The sequence below is a fragment of the Onychomys torridus genome, chromosome 18 (assembly GCF_903995425.1).
Source record: "Onychomys torridus chromosome 18, mOncTor1.1, whole genome shotgun sequence".
NCBI lineage: Eukaryota > Metazoa > Chordata > Mammalia > Rodentia > Cricetidae > Onychomys > Onychomys torridus.
The window spans coordinates 14,857,256-14,876,949 of record NC_050460.1 but is presented as its reverse complement, the minus strand read 5'-3'; the positions used below and the strand labels follow the sequence as shown (position 1 = coordinate 14,876,949).

General features: G+C 44.3%; 1 protein-coding gene across 8 annotated transcripts in view; it reads right to left on the bottom strand.

Moving 5' to 3' along the window:
* Positions 1 to 5,369: 5,369 nt before the first annotated feature.
* Tfap2b (transcription factor AP-2 beta) overlaps positions 5,370 to 19,694 on the bottom strand; it is a 29,323-nt gene continuing 14,998 nt past the window's right edge. For 4 of the 8 annotated variants that reach the window (XM_036167722.1, XM_036167728.1, XM_036167726.1 and 1 more), the window contains 5 exons: positions 16,871 to 17,090; positions 14,852 to 14,970; positions 12,547 to 12,688; positions 9,490 to 9,746; positions 5,370 to 8,476 (listed from right to left, as the gene is read on the bottom strand). In XM_036167722.1, the coding sequence (XP_036023615.1) occupies positions 8,415 to 8,476; positions 9,490 to 9,746; positions 12,547 to 12,688; positions 14,852 to 14,970; positions 16,871 to 17,090 (800 nt within the window). In that variant the 3' untranslated portion in view covers positions 5,370 to 8,414. Of the gene's footprint in view, positions 8,477 to 9,434; positions 9,747 to 12,546; positions 12,689 to 14,851; positions 14,971 to 16,870; positions 17,091 to 19,694 lie in introns of those variants that run through there. The other 4 variants (XM_036167723.1, XM_036167725.1, XM_036167721.1 and 1 more) reach the window with 3 other exon arrangements.

Below are 19,694 nucleotides of genomic sequence, written 5' to 3'. Positions count from 1 at the left end.
GAGAAGAAAGAGATGTGTATATCACAAAGTTGTTGAGAAAGTGAGAACATCTTTGAATGATGATTGAGCAGCCCTCACAAAGTAGAAGTTGGAAGACCCAACCAGGAAAGGGGAAGATTTTGTCTTCCTTCCCTGGTGTAAAAGTGACAAATAAATGTTGTTTAAAATGAATAAATAATCCACCAACTAATAAAAACAAGGAAAGGAACAGCTTGTAGTTTTAGCATATAACCCCCTCATTCCATTCCTGGAGCTGTGAAGGGGAATGCTTAGTGGCTGATACTCCTCTAGATGCAGCCTGCAAAGCAGTGGCATCCACAGGCATTTAACCTCTGCTCTAGCACCCAACCCCCTTCCAAGAAAAAATAAAATGCTCTAATTGTCTTTATTACTTTCAGGCATTGGCCACCGAACACAGATGTTCAGTATTGAGAATTCAAGGAAGGTCACAAGGTCACAAGGACCCTGATCAGTTTGATCCTTTTTTGGATCTTGTAGCCCCATTGTCTTCACTGGCTCCTATCATTGAAAAAGAAAAGAATATTTATATAGACCAGAAAAGCACATGACTCACCCAGTGGGCCCATTTTTGTTAGATGGGCTCATGCCTGTGGCTCCTTATCCTGCATCCCTAAGAACAGTGAAAGTATATAGGGGGAAGCGGGGACCACACTACCAGCCGCAAAGCCAGCCTTGTATTTGCTTCAGACCTTCAAAGTTTCCTGTCTTTAGGAATCCATAGCTACAAGAATTCTATCCAGAAAGGAAGAGAGTTAAAGCATAAGAAATTTAAACACGAAGTAGGCAGAGGCAGGTGGATCCCTTTGAGTTCCAGGCCAGCCTGGTCTACAGAGTGAGTTTCAGGACAGTCAGGGCTAAACAGAGAAAAACCTTGTCTCAAAAACTCAAAAAGAATAAATCTTAAAAAAGGAAAGGATGAAAGGAAGGAGGGAGGGAAGAAGGGAGGGAGGGAAGAAGGAAGGAAAAATTTTTTAAAGACAAAACAAAAACAAGAGCTTTAACACATGGCACTGCCAGGACAAAGAAAATTCACTTGGGTAAACACTGCTTTGTTGTGCCTGCTCGGTGTTTACTCTGGATCTGCAGTTTCAAGACTGAGCTCATGTGTAGCATGCAGTTGCAGCTGAAAACAGCCTGATCTCCAAGGCATGTCTCTCATCTGGTCACCTGGCAAAACCATTTGTCAGGGATAAAGTTTATACTGAGTCCACTCTGGTCTCCAAGTGAGCGCAGTCACAAAATGTTTCTGTATTTGTTTGATGAGAATCAGCTAAGGAGGTTTGAAGTTTGGTTAGTTTTATGCTTGGATTTTTTTGTTTTTGATTTTGTTTTTGTTTTTGTTTTTTTTTTTGAAATGGCTAGGGTTCTCCCAATCCTGCCCCAGCTCCCAGACACATTACACTTCTACCTGCAAAAGGGGGGGGGGGGCAATTTTTTTTAAATCCATTGCTGTATATTCCATTTGCTTAGAAATTCTATTACAGTTTGCATTATGCACATCTGAATAGCCATTAGCCCTTTCATGCACTGAGGTGGTAATTGAGGGTTAGGATGTCGGATGGGGTGGGGAGCCTGAACCTCCAGGCTGTCAGGGCCTGATCACACAAGCCAGTCTCTGTAGTAGACCAGTTGGGGAGAGTTTCCACCCGGGGAGAGTATTAGGATTCTCTCTTCAGTCCCAAAGAACACCCTGTCTCCACATCTCTGTACCCCACTGCTCACATGCCAGGTTGTTGTCGCCCAGATCATTTGGGACATTTGTCTGCTCAAGTGGAAAAATGTTGACATACCACCACCGCCGCCGCCGCCGCCGCCGCCGCCGCCGCCGCCGCCGCCGCCACCACCACCACCTATTCTACACTTGTACGCCATGACTATTTCCCCCTCCTTAATCAACTGGCTAGTGAGCACGACTTAGCTAATGACATCTGACAACCACATCCTTGAAGTGTTTCCTAATATCCGAGAGCAGGCACGCCTGGGACGTTAACTGGTAGGCCTGGGCAGGTCACGCTTTGGTAAGGCCATCAGCCATTATGTGGCTTTTCTAACCTTTAAAGAGCATTATTATGCAGAGGACTTTCTGGGCAGCAGGTGTGACTGTTCCCTCCCACGACCTCCCCAAGCCTCTCGCTAGAGTGGCTCCAGAGTGTGGCTGTAAGCCCTTCGGAGAGAATCAGCAAGAACCAACAGTCTCTGAACAAGTAGGTGATCGCCTTGGGACCAGCGTCAAACGCATTAAAGTTCTGTGACAAAACTACTTCCTCAACCTATGCAAAAGAAACTTTGCGGGGAAGAAAACAAGGAAAAGAAAGGAAGTAGAGTGCTGCCCACGCTGCAGCAGCTCGTAACGCCAGCGCCTATTGATGCCCAGGGCGCACAGGAGAAACCCTGACAGAGGGACCCTGCCAGCCTGGCTGCGGCTGCTGGGGATCCGCCCTGGAGCGCTGCGGCGTCCGTGCCAGTGCGCGTGCGTGGGCGTCTGCGCGTGCGCGCTCCTGACACCTTGTCTGACATCCCGGAGTGTTCGCAGCTGCACGCTGCTGTGAGCCCAGTGCGCTGGCTCCACGCAGGCTGGGGCGTGCACTCGCGGTGCACGCGCCTGCAGGCTCTTCCCAAGATTCGTCACTTCTTCGGTACCAAGTCTCTAAATTGCAGTACTCAGTGGCGTGCAGGAAACCCCGGGGGGGAAAAGCCAATGGGACTGCACCAACCTGCGACCTTGGGGAGAGCCAGAGAGAGACCCAGACTAGAAAAGTGGACTCTTGAAAGACATTTGACGGATCACGTCTTGAGCGAGCCCTTCAGGTTATTTATGAGGCCTGATTTTAAAGTAGTGGCTGCCAGGGATGTGGGAAAAACAGAGTTCACCCCAAGCTATGAGAGGAAATACAGTCGCAAGAATGCTGTTTATGACGATATAAATCAACATGAGGCTTGTGATGGGGAATAAGGAGAGGGCGAGTTTGGAAAAGAAACAAGGAAACAAAGTCACGGAGGAAGAATGAATTTCACCCTCCTGGTTCTGCCCTCCTCTGAGCCTGCACCTAACGCATTGAGGGATGGGGAACGGAGAGGGAAGAGAGTACACAAGCCATCCTGTGTGGGGTCCGCGAGAGTCTTCCCCGAGTTTACAGGGGGATCATTAAAAGGCCAGGAAATACATGTAAATAAACAACTTGGAAGATTTATGGGAAAGACTTCAATTTTATAGGACCGTATTTATAGAGCTCTGCTGGCTCAGTTATAAATAGATTAATGGGAAGCTAAAATTAATGGACTTGTGAGCTGCACATTTAATTTCTGAGTCTTCAACAAGACAGACAGCCATTGCTCAAAAAGGCATCTAGGGGGTCTGGGAGCTGTATGGGCTTTCTGGAAAGAAGAGGATCCACAAGGGCTATCAACCGGCCTGGTGGTCCCACGGAGGAACTCAGCATCAGTTGTTTTCAAATAAAGAAAGGAAAAGCATCTCAATTTTCTAAAACTTCTACCTTAAGCTTCTACCTTAATCAGGACCTTAAGCCGGTGGTGGGTTTCTGGGAGGGGATGGAAGTTTTGTGGCTGCTCTGGTGAGCCCCAGGCAGAGGGGAGAGGCAGTGACTCACTCTACTACCTCTGGTGCCACTTAAGATTCACTTGCAGTGCTGGTCAAAGTTGTATGAGCTCTAGCTAAAGTTCTTTTCCTTACATCCTCTATGGTCTTGGACCATAGTGATGGTTTCAGCTTCCAACCGCCCATCCGCCCCTCTCTCCCTCCCTCCCTTCTTTCCTCCCTCCCTCCCTCTCTCCCTGTCTTTCCCCACAGTTATGGCCACTATAGATCTGGACTTTTGCTTATGAAGGTCATTGACTTCTTACCAAAAAGTGATTGGAGAGTCATGATGGTCCAGAGTTTACCTGTGAGATAATAAACTAGTTGTCTTGTTTATCCAGGGCTGGTGTTCACCTGCTGTAGGAAAACTCGTCATAGGGTATGAAAACTTCCCACAACTCTCTTTATATAAGCCCAGTGCCAGCCAACCCCACACTCTGTACAGCAAATGAAAAGGAAATCCAATGTTAACACAACTGACCAGGAGATTAAGGCACAGTCACAAGTTGTTTTTTTTTTTCCAATCTTTATAGATCACACACACTCATGACACTTCCTGTGGCATTCCTGTTTTGTTTTGCTTTGTTCTCATCCTTACTTCTTCCCTCTTCCCTTCTCCTTTTATTTCCTTTTTATTCCATTGTTTACAGTTGTAGCCAGGGAAACCCTCCTCCTCTTAAATTAATAAATACTACAAGAATTAGAAAGCCTCCCATAAAACAGATTGTACCATCTATTCTGTTTTTCTCCACAGGGAAATCCAAATGTTCACGACTGATTCAGAAACTGGAAAACTTAACAAAAGGCATACTATTTATTATTCGAACACCAACTATCTGCTAAACCCTCTTACGTAATCTAAGCTTAGGAGGTACCATTTCTGGATGTATGCATTGGCTGCTGTTTCCACTTTTATGGTTCAGTTAGACAATAACGGTGTAGTGAAGGACAGATAAAGCCTGCAATGCCAAAAGAGGCAGCGACTTGTGCAAACTGTGGAATATCTCGAATGACTTTGCTTTCCTGGTCTCCAGGAAGATACCCCCCACCTTGGGACAAAATACAGATTGAGATATTTAGTCGCTGAAGCTTATGGGGCTAAGCCAAAGTCCATTAACCCACGGGAGAAAAGCTGGCTGCTTCCAGGCAGCCCCAGAACCCAAGATAAGAAACAGCCTCCTAAGCCATGTACAACTAGAAGTCTCCGAAGCCAAGCAAGCTTTTCCATCATTTATTTGCAGAAGCCCTTATACTGATAAGGTGAGGAAGGGCTTCCATCCTGAAATTGACCTCTCAACCCCTTCAGAGCCCAGGTCTCCAAGTGTAGAAGCCATCACCCAGTCTTACAGTGTGCATCAACACCACCTGGGGAACATCTAACCCATTCAGCTTCCCACTGTAACATCTTTGGCCTGGACTCACAGTCTTTTAGACACCCAGAGAGTAAACATAACACTCCTTCTCTTTTAAGGGTAAAATAAACAATAAGATGTAGTTAACATGAACTTTTATTACAAATATGATTGGGACTAATATCTATTTGGAAATTTAAAAGTAAAGCACCTCCTACTGGAAATAAAAGTGTTCATTTTTTTCTGATAAGCATAATTTATTGTATTTCTTTTGTAACAAAAACACTGTATGTACTTCAGTGGGGGAGGGCAACAGGAAGAAAGCTTTTTGCTCTATCTCTTTTCTGTCTGTAGAATGTAACAATATCCATGTTTAAGAAACTGAAGATGAGAACACAACAAAAACACAACAATCTTTTTATTTATGTAAATCATATTAACACTGGACAATAAACCAATTTCTACCCAATACCATAACAGCTTGTCTATAAAGAACAGAAAAATTCAGATAGGAGTCTACCTAGGGTCAAGCGGATTTTCTTTTTAACCACCCATTCACAGAGGTATAGATTCACAGATAAATAATCCCAAACTACTTGTTCATCATATTTACACATTCCCATTAAATTAAGCATAAATAAATATATACAAACTTAACACGGATACCCTCCAGAGTGCTCTCAAGAAGAGGCCGTTGGTATTTCTTGACTGGGTGGTAAAAATAAAGTTAGTGAATTTGAGACCAACTCAAAAGGGGAATCAATTTTGACATTTAAAGAAGAAATGGTGTTCACGCCGTTTATTTTCTCCTTAAAGAAAATGAATGAATTTCAATACCTTTCTTTTCTTTCACCAATAATTTAATATGCATCAGCAAAAGAGGGAACCGCTGTGGGAGCTCTTGAGGCAGTGTTGAATGGTTTAAAGTCATCATTTCCTTTCCACATAATGTATTGCAAGGACAGGATATCAAATGACTCAACTCTAACTAGGGATGAGTCTTTTACCCAACGAAGAAGTATGTAGATAAGTTAGGGTTTGGGGTTTTCCATTCGACCAAAGTTTTCATAGGATATGAAATAATTGCTTAAGAGAAAGTGGTTTCCTTGGCCAATGAAAACAAACATCGGATCTTTGAAAGCCTCTTGGGCTCTTTATATGGGGGTAGAGAAAACTAGGGGTGAGGAGGTGGGGTAGACGAAAGAATGTGCAAGATACTTCGGGGAAAGGGAGAGAAGAAAATTATTTCCTAGTTGGGGTGGAAGTTAAGGTCCCTGGAGATGGAATCCTCACCTGGAAACAAACTCCATGAAACACAGAATGCAAGTAGGAGAAGGCAGGAAAGATTCGCTAAGCAAGGCCTGGAAGAATCTCCAGGGAACTCGGTTGCAGGCTTACTCCAGTCTTTAGCTATTTTGGTTTGGAACCCCAAGACTTAGTAGGGCATAAAACTTACAGAGTGCAGAGCAGAGGAGGGGCCTGCAAGTCGCCTGTTTGGTTTGAAAACAAAACTCAAAGGGTCTGGTCTTAAACGTTTTCCTTGACTTAAAAGGCAAACTCTTGTGTTAATCCTACTGTTTATTGATTTATAAGCCCAAGGAAACCAAATCTTTTAATAACTCAATTATCAGATAAACGTAGCTGGCTTGGCTAAGGAAAGCAAGAGGTTGGAGGTCCATGTGAAAAAAGAAAGAAAGGAAAAAGCAGAAACTGAGGACTCACCCCTGGAGGCGAGGTGAGGAGGGTTGGGGGAGGGCTAGCCGAGTTTATCTAGCTGCACCTTCCGGTGACGCTCACACAGGGAGCTGGGCGCCTAAGACAGCCTACCTTATTTCATGCCCACACTTCAAGAGAGTGAGGGTAGAGACAATTTCCTTCCTGGCAGAAAGACTTTTCCAGGCCACAATGTCTCTGACTGCTAGCGGCCAAAGGACTTTACAGAGCTCTGGGACACCCCCCACCTCCCCAGTGGGGCACCGCCCCTTTACCTACTCGGGAACTGGCCTTTCTTGGTGGCCTTAGCCCTTAGGGTGAGACCGAGAGCAGGAAGGGCCCGCGCGGCTCGCGACCCCAGCAGCTGCTGATTCTATGTCCTCAACACCACTGGGCTCCAGTGGCCCACATGTTCCCAGGACCTGCACAGTAAGAGCAAGGCGCGTCCATCGCGTCTCTCGATGTCACACGCGTGGGGCGCGTTGCCCTGTAAGGAAAGGAGATGATGTTTTCAGTGTGTTTTCTGCTGGCCTTGTGCAATCAGAATTCAACTAATGCAAGCGTCAGGCCCTCGGACAAAAGGGGCGGGTTTCTAAACTGAGGCAAGATGCGAGTCTGTAGTTCCCACAAGGTCTTTTCCCTGCCCTTTGTACTCCTTTCAGTTTGGCTAGGGCTGTGTCCTGAAAACCCACGGGCCTCGGAAGCAGCTGGAGCTAGGAGATGGGATGTTTGCCTGCCCTCAACTGTTGCTTACAACCTCCAGTGACCTCAAACTCACTGCAAGATTTTCCTTTCCCTCAAGTAAACGCTCAAAGCAAAGCCCTCAGAGGGCCCCTAAAGCTTCTGCTTTACGGTGGACTGAAGAAAGTTGGGGAAACTGAGGGTCCAGATCATTTAGGGTGGGGAGAGCTCTCTGTAAATCGCGGAAAACATCTGAATTTTTTAATCCCAATAGATTTTGCAAAGATTCCACCTGGGTTGTTGAAAAGAAACAAGTGTACCCACACTAAATGAGTCTACTTATTTCATCAACCAAATACTCAGAGGATCTCACTGCTCTTGCTAAAGGTGCAGGGCTTACTTATTTCATGGTAATGCTAAGATGGAGTATGAGTAAAAACATTGGGGTGAGGAAAGTGAGATACATCAAACGCATGGGACCTCAACCACTGGGAATATCCCCAATATATCCAGACAGGAATTCAAAGCTGAAATACAAGCCCTTTCACTTTGCTTGGTGGTGGTGGTGGCGGTGGTGGTGGTGGTGGTGGTGGTGGTGGTGGTGGTGGTGTGTGTTAACCATTTTGTGCCAAAACATGTCTATGTCTGACAGGAGGAAACTGCTTCATTCATAAAGCTCACGGTGGTTTGTAGACTGTCTTCCCCAATTACATCGGCAATGCTGCTTCTTGCTCCATTAGAACAAGGATCTCCAAAGAGCCCAAGAAAATGCAACTCATTTTTCAGCGTAGACAACACTATTAGAATATAGGTTCCCAAGAAACCTTACTCCCTTAAATGGCATTTTACAGTGCCCTACCCCTGTGGAAATCCCCGAGTTGAGGAGCATAAGCGAGATTCAAAGCTGCGCCCTCCGCCCCCGCCGCCCCACCACCATACTGGCCACTTCCTAAACGATTCCCTTTGAGCTTCTTTAAAGAAGTGAACCTGCTGAATTCTGACACACAGACTTTGACTTTAAAGGGATCGGATTTTTTTTTTTTCTCAGTACCTTATAGATTGTGTAGGAAGCCCAAGTCTTCTTTGAAGAAGCTCATAAACCATGCGGGTAAAGCTTTGGGAAACAGAAGAAAATGAAATGGTACATACCCCTCCGAAGGAATTACATACTAATCAAAGTATTCGTGTTTTGTTTTCTTTTTTCTTTTTTTTTAAACTATACTTCTAGTTGGCACAAGTATAACGAATATAATATTCTCTGTGAACAGGTGCTGGCAAGTCTGGGAACTAGTAACATTTTCTGAAAGGAACCATGATGAATCAACTTATCGGCCTGGGTTTCCTCTGCCTCGGGAACCTCGACTCTCAAGACCAGATCAAAAGCTAGAGCCTTTTCCCACCCCCTTCCCCCTCCACTCCTCCCTAATTAAAGACACGGGGGGGGGGGGCGGGGAGTTGGGCACGGGGGAGTTGGGAACAAGGCAAGGTCTGGATACCAAAGGGACAAACGCAAAGCCAAAGAACTAATCACGCTGGGGATCACCCGGCAGGTTCCCGGAACCGTGTGAGGATGGGAGAAAGGGAAGCAGCAGAGAGGAGGGTGAGGAGAAATGGAGCGCGCGGACTGCGAGAATTTCCTTTAAAAAAAAATTTAAATTTAAAAGTTCGTGCGTCTCAGTCAACCAGCTCTCAAAGCATCGACACCAACGTTTCTCCAATTTTCTTCCAATAAGTTAGCGTGTTCTCATGTTTCGTCTCATGTTTATTTTCCAAAAGGGGGTTTCATAGTTTTCTTTTATTATCTGTATTACTAAGCTCGAAAGAACCGAAGTGGAAAATCCGGACGGTTGTCTCCATGTGTATCTTGAAATAGACACCGAGAGCCAGTTTGTTGCTCCGTTGTATGCCTCAGTTTATTTTTTTTTTTAAGTTATTTAGCTTTCTTTTTTAAATTTTGATTGTATGTGTATTCTACCTAATATAATTCTTCCAAAGCCAATCCAATATGTTAAAGCTAAAATTATTTTTTTCTGTTTTCCTTTTGTATTTAAAACATTTTCCTTCTCTTTAATTTTTTTTTTTTTTTTCATTTCCTGTGTTTCTCCTCCTTGTCGCCAGTTTTACTACCTGGGCCTTCCCCAGACGTGTGCCTGTTAGTGGTGTTGTTCAAGAACATCTTGTCCATGCCTTTGAGCGCCTCGGTGAGATAGTTCTGCAGGGCCGTGAGCGCAGCGCAAATGGCCGGGGCGCCGAAGCCGTGCGTGATGAGACTGAAATGCGTGAGGCAGCTTTGGATGCCAGGCTCTAGGATGGGGCTGGGCCGGCTGTTGCCGATCGGGGTCCGATCCTGCGCCAGCAGATCCGTAAATTCTTTACAAAGTTGCCTGTGGATGGTGAGGGAGGAAGAGAAAAGCGCCCTCAGAGTCCTGGCCACTCGCCTTGGAACCCAGGCATACTCACACAAGCCCAGAGGCGTTGGGTCTCTAGACAGCAAGGCTAACTTATGGGATTCCGCTGAGTCTTCCCCTAGAGTGCTCCCTCACCCAAGCAGCTGGGTCTGGAAGGGACCTAGCGAGAGGAATGCACCACCACTACCACCACCCCCACGCCTTTCATTTTCCCTCTTCCTTCCCTGACCACCTGTATTCTGCTTTAGGGCATTCACTAGGCATTTTGGTTTTTGATTTTGAATAGTCAATAATTTTTAGTTGTTACCTGGCACTCATTTTTCTTTAATTATTTCCCCTTCTAGCCTTTCCAACCTCTCTCTCTCTCTCTCTCTCTCTCTCTCTCTCTCTCTCTCTCTCTCTTTCTCAGACACACACACACACACACACACACACACACACACACACACACACACACACACACACACACCCTGAAAGATTTAAACCCCTCAGCCACAAGCCTGTCCCAGGCACAGAAGCAGATTGCTAGAGCCTTGCATAGCCCAGGGCAAAAACCTGTTTATTCTAGGAGAGAATGCTGATTCTATTCAAAGGAAAACCCGTTTACCTGCAGCATTTTGGAAGAGAAATATCTCTTCCTTTCTTAAAAAAAAAAAAAAGTGCCCCCCTTTTGCAAATGTGAACTACTAAAAACCTTTGTATAAAAGGATTGTTGTCAATATAAAAAGATTTCTGCATAGTTTAAATAAAACTTAAAGGTAGATGGTTAAAACACTGGGGAGGATAGATTTTATTTGTTGAAGGTTTTTATTTCCTCGAGGCACCTACAATTTAGAGAAATCTCCTAGCCTTAGGAATCCTGTGTGCCTAACTATGGATTGAGCTTATTTGAGAAATTTTTAATATAGGAAATTAACGGGAGGGGTTTAGCCCTGAAGGTCAAATGGCTTGGCTCTGCTAGCAAGCTGAGGCTTGGTATCCCAGAGGCCACAGCCTTTCTCAGATTGGGACGCTTCTCCTGACCACCTGCCTTCACCTACTCTGTGGTTCTATGGGGATGTCAAGAGAAGCATACTGGACCAAGGCGGGAAAGGGTTGAAAGGAGAGCTAGCAACTAGCACCTGGCCTAACTCTCAGGTAAACAGGGCAGATTTCTGGGTTTGAACGACCCTTAGGGCACCTCTCCCCAGGGTGCTGCTGCGTTGCCCAGGGCTAGTAATAACCCTACTAGGGAATCTCTTTTTCGCCTACTGACAGCAACTGAAAGATTGGCATTCCCAAAGCCCATGGATGCAGGGCACTGGTAGAGAGATTCTGTCTTACCCTCCCAGGTCTCCATTCATAATATATCCATACATCCCCACAGCAAGTGACTGTGCTCACCCAATGGCCTCAGGGAGGTTCACATGCATACTCCAGGCTCTGACTCACCTCCCTTCCATCTGGTCCAGATACAACTATAGTGAAAAAGCTCCCAAGGTGATTCTGATACCCTAGGCTAAAACGCAGTGGCCTTAAAAGTCCTAAGGCTTCCTTGGGGCCAGGGGTAGGGGTTGGGGGTGTCAAATCACCCTTTTAGGAAACAAGGAGGTTTTGTGGATCTTTTTACCTGCTTTAGACAAGTTAGGGTTTATCCCCCCCCCCCCAAGCTCCCTGTTTCGTTTAGAAAATACAATGGCCCTTACTATCAGATCCCAGAGCAAGAGAGTAAGAGTGTAACTCACCAACAAAAATCTATTACAGTGCTAGATGGTGTGTTAGCCCATATCCTTCTAAAACGAGGGTAGGTGCCAGGTTTTGATTGTTGGGAAAGATGATTAAAGTCTTTCCTTAAGTTTGTACTCTTTTCAAAAGGGCCAAAAAAGGAAATTTTGTAGTGCAGAGAACAAATGTTTTAAGAGTCAAGCATTTAAAATCTACACAGCCCAAACCAGACTCTGTAAGCAATTAAACTTCTGGGACATTAATATTTTTTGACCCTGCGGAAAGGGGCAATCAAATTCCAATCACGTCTCAAAAACATCTGGACAAATTTGAGCAAATGATTTTTCAGCCTTCCATATATTTCTTTAAATTATGCTGTCAACGGAACAAACCGCGTCCTGGAACGCTAAATAAATGAGCGCTGCTGTTTAGGCCGCGCTTGCAAGAGAGAAACGTGCTGATGCACGCAGCACCGCCCACTGCAGGCCTGAGCTGGTCATAAAACACCAACAATATGACCCCAAGCCAAAGACAGGAGTAAATCAAATAAATAGAAAACCCACTGTAAATGTTCAAATGAGCTCTAGACCTAAATTTAGCCGGAGATTTACTGTTTTCCCCTCTGGAGTTGTAGTAAATTTTACAAGTCCATGGACGATGACAAACAGCAACGTTGGAAATGGAGTAATTAGAGCTGTGGGTAGAGATGGGCACACGTGGGTGACACATAGACACCCTGACTGAACACACATGGCTGTCCTCCTGATGGCAAGGGAGACACCACTGCAAAGCCCAGACAGAAATAGTCACCTAGGGGCCTGGGAAGGGATGTGGGGAAAATCTACCTGACACCCCAGAGCTGTAGAGAAAAACTGTTAAAAGTCTGCATTTGTACTCTTTGTAAACTGAGAAGGGGACTGGGACAGCAGCCCTCAAGTCTAGGTCATCACCACACTCACAGCTTCCAGCCAGCTAGCTTCCTGGCCTGCTCTGCTGTTGCGTTTGACAAGGGACTTGGAACCCACACCAGAGAAGAGTCCTGGATCAGGGCCCAGGGTCTTTGGGAACTCACTTGGTGGCCAGCAGCATATTCTTTCTGGAATGCAGGTCACTGGGGTCCGTGTGCTGTCTGTTCAAATACTCAGACACGGCTTTAGCAGGAAACTCTGTTTCGCAAATATACCCAAAATCCCGAGCTAAGTGAACGGCTTCCCCTGTAAGCAGAGCAACAGAGAATCAATGTCCCGGTAATGGACACCTGAGGCCAGATAAGGACCAGACTCAAACCTGAGACAGATACCCAAAGTAAAGATGAAGTTCATAATTAAAGAGAACAGGACAAGCCTTACTCAACCAGTATCTACCCTAAGCCAGCCTCTAGACAGACAAGAGACACAGACACCTTCCTAGGGACACAGGGCATCCTGAAAAACACTCACTTTGGCTTAAGGAGAAAGTGGCCATAGATTCAAGAGCCATGTTCTAATTGAATCTGGACATTTGGTGGGATATGCTAGCCAGACTCCTCTCTTCTATTTAAAGTACCAGTTATACCAGCTTGAAATAAAATTTAAAAGTGGCACCATCTTCCTGTAATTCTATTAGACAAACAGTCTCATATTTATAACTAATATGCATAAACAAATCCACATGTGTAAATGTTGTTGAATATTAATAACTACATGTAACATGTATATGAAAATAGTATTTCTATTCAGCAGCAAAAGAATTGTTCCTGCTTTCTGGTTTTTCTCTTTCAGAGCTTTCTGTCATCATCCTACTTAAAGATGTTCTACTGCACAAATCTGTAACTGCAGACACCAGGACACACTAGGCATTCCTGAGCTTAGGAGTAAGATCCTTCTGAATAAAGCATTATTACCTTTTAATGCACAGCCTTGGGGGGCTGAGAAAAGATCACAAACAGGAAAAGAAGAGGGATGTTGAATTATCTCACAGACACATTATTATTGAGGGAATGTGACTTGCTTTTAATGATATCATAATAACATAAGACTTAAAAGCATAGTGCTTACAAGGATTCATAATACCAAAAACTGTCCACCAAATACTGCCATTATGGTGTGATTTCCAGTTTCTTCCCTTCTCTACCAAAATCTCTGTCTTATGCAAAGATTCCCTTGACTGTTTTGAAAATGAGGACTGTGATATTAAGAATTCCCTAAAAGCAGAACGGAATATCCACAGGCAAACAAGAGTCAACCACTAACAAGTGGGATTTGGAAATGTGATTTAAGGCCTCAGGTGGGTGAGTTTGAGCCAAAAAAACTTTGCCTTAAAGATGATAAAATGCAGGATCAGCAACTCTTCGATATCTTTATGGCTATCACTTGGATAACATGAGATGTTGTCCTTCAAGAACCAATTCCCTACAAGAGTCATAACATCACATTTACTAAAATATGGAAGAGAAACAAACAAAAACAGGACACAGGAAGATTCCAGAGAATATTCTCCACCATCTTCCAGGTGTACCACCTGGCTGTGTTTCCACTTGACCCCCCCTTCACATTCAACTGCAGACACTCTTCTTCTAGACCATATAGATAATCTTAATTATTACAGGCCATAGATTTCAACTGAAAACACAAACTGACTTGCAAATTAGAAGTTTCTTAGTAAAATGATGGCCATTTAGTTCACCACCAATGAATTTGCCTTGAAGATTCAACTTGCCTCTCCATACTTTTTCGTAACCCACCCTGCTCTCCATGGTTTTATGGTTTTCTCTTAAGCATCGCTGGACTTACTAAGGTATTAATAATTCATTAAGTCCTAAGAGGTAGGAGACAGAACTCTGGGACAGTCATGAGTTTTAAAATAACCATTAAGACTCATGAGCACTAGATTTTTTTTTATGCCTTTTGAATTTTATTACATTTATTGGGGGATAAGTGTGTAGAGGTGGGAAGAAAACCAGAAAAGACCTCTCCTACCTTCTTGTGGGACCTAGGAGTGGATGTCAGGTGGTCAGGCTTGGAAGCAAGTGCTTTTACCCTCACCAGGCCCACCTGCTTTTCCCTAGTAACACTTCTGCAATTTGCAGAAGTCAAGCAGAGGATGCTACAGCCACTGTGGCCAGGGAAGCGACCCCCTCCTCTGACTTAGGCGATTGGGCCTGACTCCTGTTTCAAGCATAGAAACATTTATGCACCTTGTTTTGGCTCCCCTGAATCTTCGAACTCCCTCTAAGTCAAAAGACCTCTGGTCCTCTCTCCTGCAGTCCCTTGACATCCAACTCGTGAGGACACGGCCATCACAGTGATCTCCAGTTAATCATGAAGCCTGTAAAATGTCAGCCTCCAGCCGACACTTGAGCTCAGCTACTTCGTGAAATGGCCACAAGTCTTGCTTACCTTCCACCAGGGAGGTGAGTAACGTGACATTTGCTGCTTTGCGCCTGCCCGCGGGTAAATTCAAACCGATTTTTTCTAGCCTTTCTCTCAAGGATCTCCCCCCATTTTTCGATTTGGCTCTGCAATTGCAAGAATTAACATTCTGATTAACCTCAGAGTGTTCCTGAAACAAAGTTTAGACTTAGCAATCTAGAGACCACTGGAGCTTGAAGAGGTTTTAACTTGAGGTTACCACTCCTGCAACCCTTCCTTTCAGTTATTTGCTGAGAGTTTGCTGAGGTTTGCTTAATTTCTGCAATACAGAGCATAAAAAGTAAGTCTTATTTTTAAAATCTTGTGTTGGTGTGTAGGGGTGGGGAGAACGATACCAGATGAGAATAATTAGAATGTAGGGTAGCGGGTGCAGAAAAAGTAAGAATGCTCATGTACATGCACAGGTTCACTCCTTGCCATGGAGCCAGTGAGGAGAGCAGAATCCAGGCAAGCTTTAAAAAAAAAAAAAAAAAAAAAAAAAAGAGAGAGAGAGAGAGAGAGAGAGAGAGAGAGAGAGAGAGAGAGAGAAGGGCTTGTTTCCAGAAACAGTAGGTTTCTAAAGGAGAAACCAAAAAATAACTACATAATGGAGAAGTTTTAGAAGGGGAGAGAAGACCTGACATTTTAATTAATGATGTTTGTCATGTTAACAATTCTTTTGTATTAACATTTGCTATGTTTAATATGATAAACACTTTGTATTCACCATCTCAATCCATAGATTTTATACACTCATGTTCAGGAATTGAATTAAAACAATCCCGCTCTGGAAGCTGGAGTGAGCTGGTGAAAACATTTATCCCAGCACTTGGGAGGCAGAGACAGGCAGATCTCTGAGTTCCAAGCCAGCCTGGTCTACAAAGTGAGTTCCAGGACTGCCAGGGCTACACAGAGAAACCTTGTTTCAAAAATCAATAATAATAATGATAATAAAAATAATAGTAATAATAATAGTAACAATAAAAACATCCTGACTCCAAAGCTTAAAAGACTCACTTGAAAACTAAACAAGTCCAGTGGAAGAGGATTCACACTAAGAACGTCTGTGGGTTACATCAACACCCTTAGTTTTCCTCCAGGTTCCCCACATCCTCTAAGGGCTGGGTAAAACAGAAGGAAAGTGCTTTTCAACCAGCCACTTTTAGGAAAGAAAGGGATAGTGAACATCTAAAATGGGTTAACTCCAGAAAGTTTTTCTCATACAAAGTCACGTAGCAAGGACAGTGCCAAGGGTCCAGATGTCGGCAAGAACTGTTGCAGAAAAAATACAATAGCCATTTCTTTCTCCACTTTTACCAGGACACTGTTCATGGGTTGCAGTGTTGGAGATCAACTACATAGCCCCAGAAAATGACTACTAATAGTTACAAAGTACTATTGATGTTGTGAGATGTGATACTATTGAAGGAAGGTCACTGAGGTAGAAAAGGGTTTTTTTTAGTGGGAAGCACAGTATACTAGTGCATTGATCATGAGACCAACTTAGCTACTCCCCGTCTGTCTTTTTAAACTAGTAAAATGGAGAGTAGAAAGAAGGCATGATGGAAACTGCCTTTTCAGTTTCAAATGAGCATGTGTGGTGAGGAGGAGAGGTTCTGGGTTGAACTGAGGCTAATGCCCCAGATATGAGTTCATGTAGCTGGCTGGGGTCTTGCGCAGGCAAGAAAGTGAAAGGTTTCTAACGTGAATTAACTAGGAGGGCTGCGCATGCGCAATGAAGTCTGGGATGGGTGGGGCTTGGGTTCGAGATCTAAGCTCTTGAGTGCTAGATACAAGCTGGTAGCTTCCACAGCCTTTCTGAAGAATCACGCAGAACTGCGCTTAGTTAGACTCCGGGTTGCTAGGCAACTGCGTCCGGACTTTCTCCCCCAGTCTCCACAGGACCTTCCTCCACTAATAGAATCGTGTGTGTGTGTGTGTGTGTGTGTGTGTGTGTGTGTGTGTGTGTGTGTAGTTTTTATTGTTGTTTGTTTTATTTTCTTTTACCTTCTGAGGACGCCGCCAAGGAGAGACGCATTGAGGCATTCAGGGGGTGAGAGCCGTCTCTGAACTTCTCCCACAGTCACTTTGTATTTTGAAGTTGAACTGAGTAGAGATAAACGGCCTGGGACTGAGCAAAATACCTCGCCGGTGTTGACTGACATTCCTCCCAAGAAGCCATCTTTATTCATCATTAGAGAAGTCACAGATTTGGGAGGGACAGGAACTAGGGAGAGAGGGAGAGAGGGGGAAATGTTGCCATAAAGGTGACCGAGCTTCAACCCTACTGACGGTTGATCGGACCCGGCATCTGGGAAAGCCACGGACAGCCACCAAGTGGAAATTGTAGGGGGAAGGCAGCTACTCCAGTGGTTCCCAGCTGCATCGCTTTCCCAGCAGCGCTGTGAACCGACCCAAACGTCACCACTCCTCTGGAAACTTACCCCAGGTGAGAGGACATAGGCCTGCTCACCACACACATCAAGGAAACACTCAACCTAGACCCTGGATCATGGATCACGCTGTGAATCTAGGCAAACCCTGTTTGACCCCCTGCTTCTAGTGTGACCTCCAACCCCTTGCAGACTCCTAATCTCAGTTTCCTCCTCCAGTCTCCCCAGAGTAACACTGTCTTCTTAGGTACTTGGGAGTGAAGATTAGGATCACCGTTCTCTGAAATAAAATGTCGATGCCAATGACCTTTATGGAAATTCCTCCCCTCTGACTGGACCCAAACCTGTGGCCATTACTAAAGTTGAGGAGTCGGGGAAAAGTGTTGCTTTTTGCTTATGATGAAACCTATTCCCCATCTCCCGACATAAAAACAACAGTGAGATTCATTTAGAAATGTACCCAAATGCTCATCTCCAGTGAGAGCAATTCAGCAGTGACAAGAATTTTGTTTACAAGTTAAAGCACCGGCTTGTGATTGTCTGAACAGTTATGATTTACAACAGGTGCCCTGATCAATCAACCAATCACTGTAATTCATATGAGCGGTGGCGGTCTTGCCTTGCCCCAGTTGTTCCATTTCAGCAAGTAATTGATAACAAACCACACTCAAGGTATGTTTTATGCAGAAGCTAATAAGAGCTGACAGCTGGCTGCCACTGCTACCCTGGTGCATTCAGCCTCTCCAGCCTGTATTTCTGTTTAATTGTGTATCTGTGTCATCTGCATGTCAGGAAGGGGCTGAGCTAGGTGGGAGGCTGGGGATTGAGAAACGGTGAACACTGTCCTGGATGTCATGCCCTTTGGACTTCTGATTTGTCCTATTTCTTTCATGTTAATTTCTTCCATGGAAAATTCATTGAAATTTATATCTAGTGTAGGGGGGGGAAAGAGAGAGAGAGAGAGGAACTTGCTCCACCTTTCTAATAATGTCCATGTCTCACCCTATGAATCTGGCAGGGAAAGAAAAATGCGCCCTACCACATGTGGTCTAGAATTTTAGGAGAAAAGATGTCTAACTACTCTTCTACAGGACAGATGAACAGAATGCAGCATTTATCTTTCAGTTTACTCTTTACACCACAGATTCCAGCTTTTAGACTTCATCATTGTTCAGCGAGTTCCCAAAGTTAGGTGTTTATTAATTTAAAGTGCTGTTTCTCAAAACCTTGTGAAAGGAACTTCCTTAAGGGAATGGGTTTAGACACTAAAGCATTTTGCTTTGACCACTTCTTGATACACATATTGGAATTTCAAGACCTATTGTTGATGCCCAAGACCTGGTCTAGTTGGAGGAATTGTGTTAGGGAACAGAGTGCATCTTCTGCACCGTCATAGGGTAGGGACAAGGGACAGAGCAGATCTTGATTCTCTGAACACCCCCGTATTTTCTCTAGGGACTGCTTCCCATTTGAGTAAAGTAGCAAAATTTCAAAGGTTTTCATCAGACATGAGTAACCGTTGGAGTTCATAAGTCTCTTTGTAAGTGGATGTTTGGGATGGAGCCATCCTGCCACTTAATTTTTGTGCACAGTATCCACATATACTTTAATCTCCTATTTTCAGAACATTCCTGATACCTATATTTCAGATTCATATTCATATACAGTGTATACTGATGAGAGTGGTGTGATATCAATATGTTTGGGAGAGAGTTACACTAGAAGTAGATAGCCCTTTGCAATTTTAACAAGAAGACTATAGCAATAAATTATGTTAAAGATCCCACCTTTGATACTTGGCAGCATTCTTACCTTTAACATTGCTTAGAGTATTTGAATAGTAAAACTATTCAAATAGCAAGCCCAGTATGCTTAGTAACCAGTATCTCTTACACAGTAGTTGTCCTGGCTTCTGTTTCCCAGATGTCAAGTGTTGAAAATCCAGGCCTTCAGAAAGACATTATACCCTGTTCTTTCACTGGCCTGTTGTTGATTGCCTGATTCAACTGGTAGGAGCTGTTTCCTGTAGAGAAAGTGATGCCCTCCCATGGACTGTACCTCTCTGCATATACATATACAAATTCAGGCATCTGCTCATGTGGCACCCTCCCATCTTAGGAAGGGCACCTCCTCCCCCCATAAAAAAAAAAGAACTCACAAAGTAAACAGAAATGTTGTCAATTATATTTCCATTTTCTATCAAAATCATGAGTTTACATTTTATCTTCAGGTTCTTAGCCCTGGTTCAGCATGGACTTCCCTAGACCAGACCTTACATTTTTCTCCCCCTGGCTTTCCTTCCTGATAGCTTCTTGATCATCTCACCTACCCTTACCCTTCACACCTGCTTAGCTCAGCTGATTAGCCCTGTATTTTATTCCCTTCATCTTTCCCCTTCTGCTTTCCTCCAGCTTATCAATAAACCCAGAAAGCAACAG